At 40.6% G+C, this 12528-nt stretch overlaps 1 protein-coding gene across 1 annotated transcript in view; it reads right to left on the bottom strand.

The window, feature by feature from the left end:
• LOC129174664 (probable G-protein coupled receptor 158) overlaps positions 1-12528 on the bottom strand; it is an 85173-nt gene that overhangs the window by 41296 nt on the left and 31349 nt on the right. The window contains exon 3 of the mRNA XM_054766478.1: positions 1223-1325. Coding sequence (XP_054622453.1) covers positions 1223-1325 — 103 coding nt within the window. The remainder of the gene's footprint in view (positions 1-1222; positions 1326-12528) is intronic.

Raw genomic sequence — 12528 nt, 5'->3', positions numbered from 1 at the left:
TGAAAAAAAATTTTTTTTCAAGTGTACATTTTTCCCAGAATGTACACTTTTCCGTAAAACCTACTATTACTTCCACATTTCTCAACCGATTCACGCTAACGTTAGCATACTAACATTTTTAGCTATTTTCATGGTTAGACACATATATAAACACTTAGCACTATCATGCTAGGTGTTAGCATGCTAACATTAGCATGTTAGCATTGCTAGCATGCTAACATTCGTACAGTAGCATTTTTAGCCATTTTCTGAGGTAGACACTTATAGATAGACTTAGCACTGTCATGCTAGGTGTTAGCATGCTAACATTAGCACATTAACATTGCTAGCATGCTAACATTAGCAAAGTAGCATTTTTAGCCATTTTCATAGCTAGACACATACATAAACGCTTATACCACTTGTTGGTATAGACTGTTTTAAATTAAAAAAATTCATTTTTAGTCTTTAATATTTCAACTTTATGCTCTTTTTTTATTACATTTTGACTTTATTCTCCTTATATTTTTTCTTTATTCTCGTGAAGTTGTCATCTCCATGGCAACTGCTGTGTGTGCGGTGACTTCCTGTGGACTAGAGGCTTCAAGAGGCTGGGCGAACTTCTTCAGGCCTACACACACATGCATCCAAGGACACTCTCACAAATGCACATACACACACATGCACGCACACACACCACACTTCCCTAGTCCCACGCCTTCATCATCCCCCTAGTGCAGAAAGGCGGGGTCCACGTTATGCGCCAACATGGCTGGTCTGAAATACCTACAACTCCCTTTTCCGCTCCCCTGGTGCAAGGTTTCAAGTTGTGCGCTTACTTGTGCCCATGTTGCTGATGTTTTTTGCCAGTCCCGCACCGTTAAACAGTTTTTGCTGGAATTATATGGATAGCAGTTGGAGCTGTTTGCATTGCCCTTGTCAGTTCTTCAATGAACCTGTATTCGTGCAGAAGCGGGACTCCAATACTGCACACCAAAGCTTGTCATTTGCACGACAGCAAAAAAAACCCAATGAGGAATTCCTGCAGGTTTGTAATGCCACAAACCCCGGGATACCCTTTCAAAGCCAGAAGAGGAATATCAAACGGAAATGTACTGCTGTCAACTGCTAAAAGGACTGCTTTTTCCTCAGTCCTAAAAGGCTTGCATGAGAAGATGCAGGTTTTGATGTGACACGGAGTTGCAATAAGTACTGTAACAGCAAAGAGGGATTTGTAACCTACTTTTAAAGCCATTGAGCGCCACAAGACTCGGATGGTAAAATCCTCTTCTGCACTGGCACTTGTATTTGTCCAACACAAATCCATGGCCGGAGATGGGCGTGCACTGAGAGAAGAAAAGACACAGACACACACACACACACACACACACACATACACCTTTAGAGGGTAATGCTAATCCAACTGTGGTTAACACAACAATAATATTACAAAGAGTAGGAACCGTACACGTGGGAGGTCACATTATTGTGTGAAACCTCAGAAGTCAATTTAGCAAGCAACACGAGAAAAGAAAACAAATATACCCCAGAATTGACGTGAAATAAGGTGACTCGCAAGTATGCAGTGTGCGCCTGCAGTGTGTGGCAAAAGAATAAAGAATCGCCTGAGAATCGTTCACTTTTTGCAACACATTACGCCTCCTAAGCAGCAGTGCGCCAAGGAAAAGGAAAGCCGTCACCACGGAGAAGAGACATTTTATCATTCCAAACTGTTCTCTTTTTATTTCTGTTTCTGTTTATTTCTTCATGTGTTCTGTGTACAGTGTGAGTGACGTAGGAGTTCATTTCGGTGTAAGTTCTGACTTGCACTAAACCTCAACTTAGTGACCCGAGCACCACCTGTGTGAGAACCATCACGATTGTTTTCTTCAGACTTAGACAGACTTAGACCGGAAATTGTTTGGTTACAGTAGCTCAATTGCAGAAGAAAAAGAAAGACACACACTCACATAAAATGTATTAAAACAAAAAGAATAAAAAATAAACAAGATTTGCATATTTACTAATAGTGTGTAAAAACATAAGTAGATACAAGTGCATTTACACTTTATACAATGGAGGGCAGACAGTACAGCAAAATAATGTTGAGACAGGTGAGTCAATGTAGAGCTGGATGGCGTGTGGAATGAATGAAGTCCTGTAGCGTTTACTGTGGGAACGGAACTGGAGGAGTCTGTTGGAAAATGAGCTCCGCTGCCCCTCTATTGTCCGATGGAGTGGGCGGGTGGGGTTGTCCATGATGGAGAGCAGTTTTTAACCACCGTACTGTACTGTACTGTAGCTACTGTGACCTGCTGCCACTCTCTCAGGCGGGAATCAAAGAAGCGGCTAAAGCTCCTCTCTTTTACACATTTAAGTCAAATCATGACCTCATGAAATGTGGCCTCTCTATTCATGTACACCAGGGGTACCAGACTTTTTCCACTGAGGGCCACATAGTGAAAAATGAAAGGATGCCCCCGCCATTTTGTTGTTTTGTAAACCCATACATGGACGTATGCTCAGGAAGTAAAAAAAAAAAAACCTGCATCTGAGTTTTGTGATTTTAGTGAAAAATTCTGTTATTAGTATGAACTTCGGTCCTTGATCATTTTTCCCATTTTTGCTGTTGTTGGTTTTTTAAATTTTCCAAATATTATATAAAAGTTGGAATAAATATTATGGCTTTATTCCCATAATATTTTGACTTTATTTCCAACTTTTTCCCCCAACCCGATTTCCCGAAAATTACACTTCTATTTTGTTTTGTTTGTTCCGCATAATATTACAACTTAAAAAAAAGAATGTATTTTTTCTTTAATATGTCAACTCTGTGCTATTAAAATGACATTATTTTTCCTCATAAGTGTATTCTCGTGAAATTGTTTACCTTTTTCTTGTCAGAATACGACTTTTTTTCTCTTAATATTTGGACTTTATTGACGTAAAATTACAACTGTTTTATTTTCAATTTCTGCTGTTGTTGTTGTTTTTTTTTTAACTATTTCAGCTTTTATATTGTAATGACTTTCATAACAGTAAGACTTAAAAAAAAAGCTTTTTTGTTATTTTTCCTCATAATATGACAACATTATTCTTTAAAATTATGACTTTTTCTTGTTAGGTTACAACTTCTTTCTCTTGATATTTTGATAGATACTTTATTTCTCTCCAAGAGAAGGTCACATTTCCAGCAGTTGTACAAGAGTGTCATAGTACATTTAATCACTTCAAAAAATAATAAAACAAACAAGGCAAGATGGGAGAGATAAGAAAATAAGAAAATGGAATAAGAGTAAATAAATAAATACAGAACAGATGTCTTCAAATTCAATAATACTTAATAAAGTAATAAGTCCAGTCCTGTGTGTGTTTTTATTGCTCCCCCTTGCATGGCGTGGGGGAGGAATGATCTGCTCAGTCTTTCAGCGTAGCAGGACAGTGATAGTAATCGGCCGCTCGAGGTGCACTTCTGTTGGGACATGGAGCTGTGCATTGGATGATGCTGGTTGGTTTGACTTCATTCTTGTAAAATGATTGCAGATTTTTCCATTTTTGCTGTTGTTGTTGTTGTTTTTTTTAGTTTTCTTGTTAAATTGTACTTTTATAATATGCGGCGGGCCAATCAACGAACAGCCGTGAGCTGCAAATGGCCCCTGGGCGGCCCTTTGGACACCCCCTGATGTACAGTAGACCACATTTACAAGTCATATCAGCGCTGAGCTCACCTGAGTAGCAAGACCACAGAGGACGCTACATCCACAATCATTTTCCATCAAAACAATTAACCGGTAATCAATCTGCACAGAATAACTTGTGTTCCCGCATAGAACTCTGCACTTGGTTAACTCTGGTTCGGTTAATGAACTCGCTGGAGTCAAGTTATTGTGTCTTCAATATGATGCTATTATTCTGCAGTGGGAGGCAGCCGCAGCAGCAGCAGGCCCACTTATAAACACGGCTGATGTCAGGGGAAATCACAGAGCTTTGCCAAGTAACAGGGACACTAATTAATATCTAAATTAAGAATTACGGGTTGTTTGCAGAATTCTGCATAACTGCAGCGTGGTTTTTACCTCCACAAGCTTACGTACCATCTGGAGCTGAATGACTCGGTTTTGGACACACGTGGCAGCCGCTAAAATTAAAGCGGCAATAAATTTGGCATGAATGTTCATAAATAGTGCAGCGCTTCGCTGCGGGGAGGATGATAGGGCCAGCTAAATATATACTTGCTTGGCCACAAAATATGTCTGACTTACCGGAGCCATCTAATTTCTTGTGGTTTTATGTCACGCTACCGCCGTTGGCGTAAAGTTGCTGACTTTATGACCGAATGAATTTCACTTTTTGCAATGACTTACAGTGGTGTAAAAACACGTCTACCCCCTTCCTGATTTCTTATTTCTTTGCATGTTTGTCACACTTAAATGTTTCAGATCATCAAACAAATTTAAATAATAGTCAATAACAACACAACTGAACACAAAATGCAGTTTTTAAATGAAACGATTTACTAGAAAAAAAAGGAAACCAAATGGCCCTGTGTGAAAAAGTGATTGCCCGCCCGTTTAAAACATACCTTAACTGTGGTTTATCACACCTGAGTTCAATTTCTCTGGCATAGCTAGCTTTGGGACTCCAGCGAACCACAGTGAGAGCCATTATCCACAAATGGCGAAAACATGAACAGTGGTGAACTTTCCCGGGAGTGGTCGGCCAACCAAAATGACTCCAAGAGCGCAGCAACAACTCATCCAAGAGGTCACAAAAGACCCCACAACAACATCCAAAGAACTGCAGGCCTCACTTGCCTCAGTTAAGGTCAGTGTTCATGACTCCACCATAAGAAAGACACTGGGCAAAAACGGCCTGCATGGCAGAGTTCCAAGACCAAAAGCACTGCTGAACAAAGAGAACATTAGGGGTTGTCTAAATTTTGCCAGAAAACATCTTGATGATCCCCAAGACCTTTGGGAAAATACTCTGTGGTCTGATGAGACAAAAGTTGAACTTTTTGGAAAGTGTGTGTCCCATTACATCTGGCGTAAAAGTTAACGCCGCATTTCAGAAAAAGAACATACCAACAGTAAAATACGGTGGTGGTAGTGTGATGGTCTGGGTCTGTTTTGCTGTGATAAATGGAACCATGAACTTCTGCAAGTTATCGCAAACGCTTGATTGCAGTTGTTGCTGCTAAGGGTGGCCCAACCAGTTATTAGGTTTAGGGGGCAATCACTTTTTCACACAGGACCACGTAGGTTTGGATGTTTTTTCTCCCTTAATAATAAAAATTTCATTTAAAAACTGCATTTTGTGTTCAGCTGTGTTGTCCTTGATTAATATTTAAATTTGTTTGATGATCTGAAACATTTAAGTGTGACAAACATGCAAAACAATCAGGAAGGGGGCAAACACTTTTTCACCTCTCTGTACTGTACTGTACTGTTTTTTAGGCTGCGACTCCGTCTTTGCTGGTGCTAAAACGCATGTTTACTACTTTCATTTTCCACATAGCTGCATTGTAATGAAGACAGCAAGTTGCAATATGCTACAATTCCTTTCCCAATTGCTACAATAATTCCTTTCTTTTTGTTCTAAACTAAAAGCAGTTACATCAGGAGAAGATAAATATCTTAAACCATTTAAAAAGACTTTAAACTGATTGTGGAAGCTTTCATCATGCAGCAAGTCTGCATCCGGCACTGGGCGGAGCAACGAGGCACACCTGAGTGCTCCCAGCATTTGCGTGTTGTCTTCTGCCTTCCTCGTTACCTCCAGTAGTCCTTCCTACGCATGCTAGTTCTTCTTTTGTGCATCTTTAAGGTCAGTGAAGCATGAAGACATGAACATGTAAAAATTGTGGGCTTTTTTAACAGTAGTACATGTATGCTAGACATGTTTGCTTGTATTATCACCTATTTATAAATTATTAAAATTTTTTTAGTGTTTTCTGCGCAAAAAAAACAGCCTTTTTTTCTTTCTTTTTTTTTTTTTTTTTAATAAAACTCCGTAAATTTTGCGAGGTTGTGAATGCTGAATTGGGAATGAGCGGGGATACACTGTCCTGAACAATTTTTATGGGGATCACAAAAATGAAAAATGAAGTGGCAAAGGTATGGAAACACAAAATTGAAGTCATTTCCCAAACATGTTGGGCCATGACGGTATTGCGTGTTTTGTGTCGCTTCTCTGCTTTTCTCCTCGTCGCCCCGGATGGCCTTGTTGCTCCAGCCGCACACTTTTAGTTGAGCTTTTTGTTTTTTTGACTGACTTCCCGCTCTTTGTGAGCAACTGTCACAACAACGGAATTCATAAAGTAGAAGGTTTCACACCGGCCGAGTCAATCTCCAGACGTAAAGCCCACAGAGCATGCAATTTACTTGCTGAAGAGGAGACGGAAGGGCATAACCCTCGAAAACAAACAACAACTGAAAGAGGTTTCGGTGAGCCTGGAAAAGCATCACAAAAGGAGAAAAAGTTTGGTGATGCTAATTGTCACACGTTTGCTGCACTTAACAAAGGATTTGCAATTAAATGTTATTCACGTCAATCTATTTAAGTATATCTGTTTCATTTCACGCCTCCCTGGGGAGGTGTTCAGGGCACGTCCGACCGTTAGGAGGCCTCGGGGAAGACCCAGGACACGTTGGAGAGACTGTGTCTCTCAGCTGGCCTGGGAAGGCCTCGGGATCGGCCGGGAGGTGCTGGACGAAGTAGCTGGGGAGAGCGAAGTCTGGGCTTCCCTGCTTAGGTGCTGCCCCCCGTGACCCGACATCAGGTAAGCAGAAGGAGATTGACAAGAAAAAAGTTGAAATATGTAGAAAAAAAATTGCTGTAATTTTACGAGAATAAAGTCAAAACATTCCGAGAAAAAAGCCTTACTCTAATGAGAAAAACACTTGCAATGTTATGAGAATAAACTCACAAAATTATGAGGAAAAATAATGTCATTTTAGAAAAAAAGAAAAAAATACGTTATTTTGTCAAAGTCATAATATGAGAAAAAAGCAAAACTAGATAAAGTTGTCCTTTTCGGAAAATTAGGTTGGTGAAAAGGTTATAATATTATGGGAATAAAATCACATTTATGACAAGAAAATGTACAAGAAGTGGAAAACCAAAACAACCAGCAGCTGAAATTCAATAAATATTAAATATCAATATATTTGTTAATCTTGCGAGAAAACATTTCAAGATAAAAAAAGTTGCATTTTTACGAGAATAAACTTGAAATATGAAGTCACAATATTACAAAATTTACAAAGAAAGAGAAAGTAGAAAGTTTACATATTTAGAAATGGGCAAACACGGGGGAGAAAAGAGCAAAGATCATGCTAATGCTTTTTCACCTATATCGCAAAGCTGAGAAAGAGTTATATATGTATATATATATAGTATAACTTATAATACTGTATCTACATGTGTTGCTTTCCAAAATATCAAAGCATCCTTTGATTTTTCAGTATGTGCCAACACCAAGGATTCACACTTTATGAAAGAGTGTTTTCAAAAATGAGGCTGACTGGAATTTAGCATCAAGTATGCTTGTACAAAGTAAAACAGCAAATACTTCATCGATAAGTGAGCGCAGATCTTGCGGGAATAGCACTGAAAAACACATATGCAATAGATAAGATGCCGCGTGAGAACTAATATTAAAATTACCCAACCACTAAAGTGCCTTTAAAGCACACATTGCTTGTCGTCTAACACCGTGCAGTGCCACTTTATCCCTTTATAGACTGTAAGCAACGCACATCTGATAGTAAAGCTCTCCTCATTTTTCTTCAGGCATAATGAAAGAGCTATAAAAGGCGGTTCCATTTGATGAGCCCTTTCATCAGGCCACAGGCTGACAATGAGACATTATTTAATAATTGCATGTTACTTTGGATGCAGAGCAGCTTTTAATGCTCAACTCTGGAGCTCTTGGCTCTCACACTGCCAGGCTGAATTGTTATTCACAGCTAGTGCAAAAAATACCTGTCTGTGACAAGGGAAACCTGCAGGGACTAAATGATGCTGTAAAAAATAACCAAAACAGATGCTTCTTGTCGCTTACAACACACTTTAATAAATGGTGAGAAATGTGCATACATTATACAGGAAATTATGTTCCAGGACCGCCAGTGAATATCAAAAAACGGGTAATGATACGCCCATAAAAATGTCTATTTCTGACACATGCTTTACGTGCGCCTCACACACTGATAAGTATAAAATGGATAGGTACTCAACGCCGATGAATAGGGGCGTCACGAGACACCCAACTCTCGAGACAAGACGTTGCACGAGATTTTAACATTCATTTTAAGAAGAGTGCAATGAAAAATATGACTGGACAAACAATTTTTTTATTTAACCGAGTCACAAATCAATGCAGATGCGCTTTGAAATGTTTCTTGTCCAGCAAATTGACAGTAAACTGTATTATGTCAACATTTTTTGAGACCAAATAAACCAATGTTTTAATAATAAATATTAATATATCATAATAATCCAATATTTTCTTTGTTATGTCATTTTTAATTCTGCAAATCTGTACAACTGCCATTTGTGACATGCATTTTCTCACAGACAACTCGTACTGTCTGTGAAACGTTTGCAGCATTTCCTGGAATGCTGGCTTTTCAACTGTATTAAAGACCAGCATTCCTTTTACGATGGCTTTCTGCACACCATTTTTCACTGTTTCGCTTTCGTATTTAGTGTGCCAACTCCTAACTTCTAACAACGTTACCTTGCATTGCTCCTGACAAGGCCCCCTTCTCCCACATAGAGACAATGTGACTGTATGACTGACAAGAGGTGTCACTCTGTTCTCCGTTGTTCTATGCTGGACCAATACACAGAGTGACCTCCCTTCCTGCCTGTTTGGAGGCGACAGACAATAAAAACAGATACGCATGCACATGGCAATATGTGGAGGCTGGCAAAATTATTTAAGTTCATTTATCGTGTGATGAATTTATTTATGACCGTGAGACAGTTTTTTTTCTGAACGAGAAATCTCATGTTTTAATCTCTTGTGACACGAGATCTTGTGACACCCCTACTGATGAATGATCATGTATGATGATGATGAACATATGGAATCGAAGACACGGTGTAGCCAGTCACAGCACTCAACTACACTATGATGCTTTCAAGGACCGCCAAAGTGCAACATTGCAAGGCTTGGTGAAAAAACATGATTAGTGAAGCATAAAGACATAAACATGCAACAACATGTATGCTCAAAACAAAACATTTTGTGGGGAGCACTCCGGGATTATGGGGTACCGGACCAGCTAATGAGGGTTGTCCTCCGTCACCGATTTCGTTCATTACTTTTACGGACAGAATTTTTAGGCACAGCCAGGGAGTTGAGGGGTTCCAGTTTGGTGGACGCAGGATTGGATCTCTGCTTTTTGCAGGTGATGTGGTCCTGCTGGCTGCATCGGTTCGAAGCCAAATGTGCAGCGGCCGAGATGATAATCAGCACATCCAAGTCCGAGTCCATGGTTCTCACCCAGAAAAGGGTAGAGTGCCATCTCAGGGTCGGAGATGAGATCCTGCCCCTAGTGGAGGAGTTTGTGTACCTCGGGGTCTTTGTCACGAGTGAGGCAAGGATGGAACGCAAGATCAACAGACGGATTGGTGCAGCATCTGGAGTGATGCGGATTTGCATTGGTCCGCTGTGGTGAAGAGGGAGCTGAGCCAAAAGGCAAAGCTCTCAATTAACCGGTTGATCTACGTTCATACCCTTACCCATGGTCATGAGCTTTGGTTAGTGACCGAAAGGACGTGATCGTGGGTACAAGTGGACAAAATGAGTTTTCTCCATGGGGTAGCTGGGCTCTCCCTTAGAGGTAAGGTGAGAAGCGCTGTCATCCGGGAGAAACTCGGAGTAGAACCGCTACTCAGTCCAAGAGATCATCTGAAGTCTGGGCCCATCAACGTGCTGCTTTGATCAGTTACCCACTAGATTTCTAAAGTCTGTGCTGAGCAGTTTGCTACCACAACTCGTGCATCTCTTCTGAAGAAGAGCAGTTTTGATGCCATAGTACTGAACAACTATCGGCCCATATCAAACCTGCCATTCTTGGGAAAAGTCTTAGAAAAGGTTGTATACCAACAGCTTACTGACTTTCTGCTCTCTAACAATGTGTTTGATACTTTCCAATCAGGTTTTAGGCCCCACCACAGCACAGAGAAAGCTCTGATCAAGGTGACAAATGATATCCGTCTGAACACACCACGCAGGCAAAGTCTTACTTTTAGTTTAGCTCAGCCGGACCTGAGCGCTGCCTTTGACACAGCTGACCATGTGATCTTATTACAAAGGTTCGAAAGCTGGGTGGGAATCTCTGGTACTGCTCTAAACTGGTTCAATTCCTATCTGGAGGACAGGAAGTACTTGATGGAATTGGTAACTGTGTCTCAGAGCAAATGGCTATGACATGTGGGGTTCCCCGGGGGTCAATCCTGGGACCCCTATTGTTCAATCTGTACATGCTTCCTTTAGACCAACTAATACGCAGCTGCAACGTGTCCGACCACAACCATGCAGACGACACTCAGATCTACGTGTCACTGACGGCCGGTGAACATGGTCCTGCAGATTTACTTTGTCACTGCATCAAACAGATCAGTGTGTGGATGCGAAACAACTTTCTCCAGCTAAACTCAGACAAAACTGAAATCATTGTCTTTGGCCCACAGAAACAAAGAGAAAAAAGTGTTATCAGTCACCTTGAGACTCTTTCTCTAAAAGGTTAGAAACCGAGGGGTAATAAAGAACTCAGATCTGAACTTTAGCAGCCACATTAAATCAATAACATCATCATCTTTTTACCAGCTAAAAACATTGCCAAAATCAAGGGAACAGTGTCTAAGCCAGATTTAGAGAGACTCATCCATGCCTTTGCCAGCAGGCTAGATGGCTGTAACGGCCTTCTCACCAGGCTCTCTTAACGAGCCGTAAAATAGCTGCAGTACATCCAGAATGCTGCTGCTCGAGTGATGACTAGAACCAGGAAATATGACCATATTAGTCCAGTACTCAGATCTCAGAGAATAGACTTTGAAACAGCTCTGCTTGTGTACAAGTCTTTTCATGGTCTTGCGCCAAAGTACATCTCCGACACATGAGAGCCACATAAACCATCTTGAGCTCTGAGAAGCTCAGGGAGTGGTCTCTTGCGGGTGCCCAGAGTAAGGACTAAACACGGTGAGGCTGCGTTTCAGTTTTATGCTGCCAAAATCTGGAACAATCTTCCAGAAGATGTGCGACAATCCTCAACTTTGGCAACGTTCAAATCTTTTTTAATAAATTTGATCTGCATTCTTTTAACTCTATAAATAAACTCTATAACTCTATAAATAAACTTGCCTTGCCTTACTCCTCCTCATTGAGAGGAGCCAGATGAGGTGGCTCGGGCATCTGGTCAGGATGCCTCCCGGACACCTCCCTGGGGAGCTGTTCAGGGCACATCCGAGCGGTAGGAGGCATCGAGGAAGACCCAGGAAACGTTGGAGAGACTATGTCTCTATGTCCTGTTGCGAGGAGCAGGACGAAGTAGCCTCACAGAGGGAAGTCTAGGCTTCCCTGCTTAGGCTGCTGCCCCCGCGACCCGACCTCGGATAACTGGAAGAAGATGGTTTGATGACCAAAATTTCACAAATTTGCGGGGCCATAAATGCTGAATTGAGAATGTGCAGGAAACCACTGTAATTGTTTTAAGCGGTGTGTAGATACTTTATCATCATTATATCATATCATGCTGTCATATATTACATCATTTTATTACTCATTTTAAGTTCTTGTTTCATTAAACCACAAAAGCAAAAAAAACCCGGAGCAAACAAATCTTTCTGATCGGTGTCTTTAATACGCAGAACCAAATAATTCACGTTTTTGCATCGATACCACAGAGAAATATCACTGTTATCGGGCTGTACTACATCGCACACATACGCTTGAAATATTTTGACACTTAAAAATGAATTATCTTCAAATCTAACATGTAAGTTCCTTCTCTTTGGCTTGCGTTACACCTGTTTAGCTTTCCTCACCGCCCAGCAATGTGATAAAAAGCTGTGAACAAGATGCTAAGATGGGAGTTGGCAAAAGCATGAGAATGAGAAAGCACTCTCTGTCCCTCAGAGGTCTATAAATACACTGGAAGCATTAAACCCTAAAAGCATTACAATTGGTTTGTCCCTCGAGTAAAGAATCTTCCCGCTGCTGTTTCACAAGACAACCCAACACCGGAATAAAGAAATGTGAGGAACAGACGTTGGACTCACTGCTGCTTTCGATCCCAGCCATTTTTCAAAAGACGATTTTGACTGATCTTTCAAGGCACACAGAATATTGTGATCTATGGCTACATGGATTATAAACATGGGACCTACCAAAAGAAAGATTAGACTGCTGTGTCTCATTAGAAAAAAAACATTTGTTTTTGATTTGATATTTAGTTTGAAATTTTTCTTGACATTTTTGAAAATGTGTTTATTTTGTGTTATTTTGTTAATTGATTGTTTGGGGGGGGGGGTTCC

The sequence above is a fragment of the Dunckerocampus dactyliophorus genome, chromosome 2 (genome assembly GCF_027744805.1).
Source record: "Dunckerocampus dactyliophorus isolate RoL2022-P2 chromosome 2, RoL_Ddac_1.1, whole genome shotgun sequence".
Classification (NCBI taxonomy): Eukaryota; Metazoa; Chordata; class Actinopteri; order Syngnathiformes; family Syngnathidae; genus Dunckerocampus; species Dunckerocampus dactyliophorus.
The sequence above is the reverse complement of the archived record's forward strand: the minus strand, read 5'-3'. Positions and strand labels throughout refer to the sequence as shown.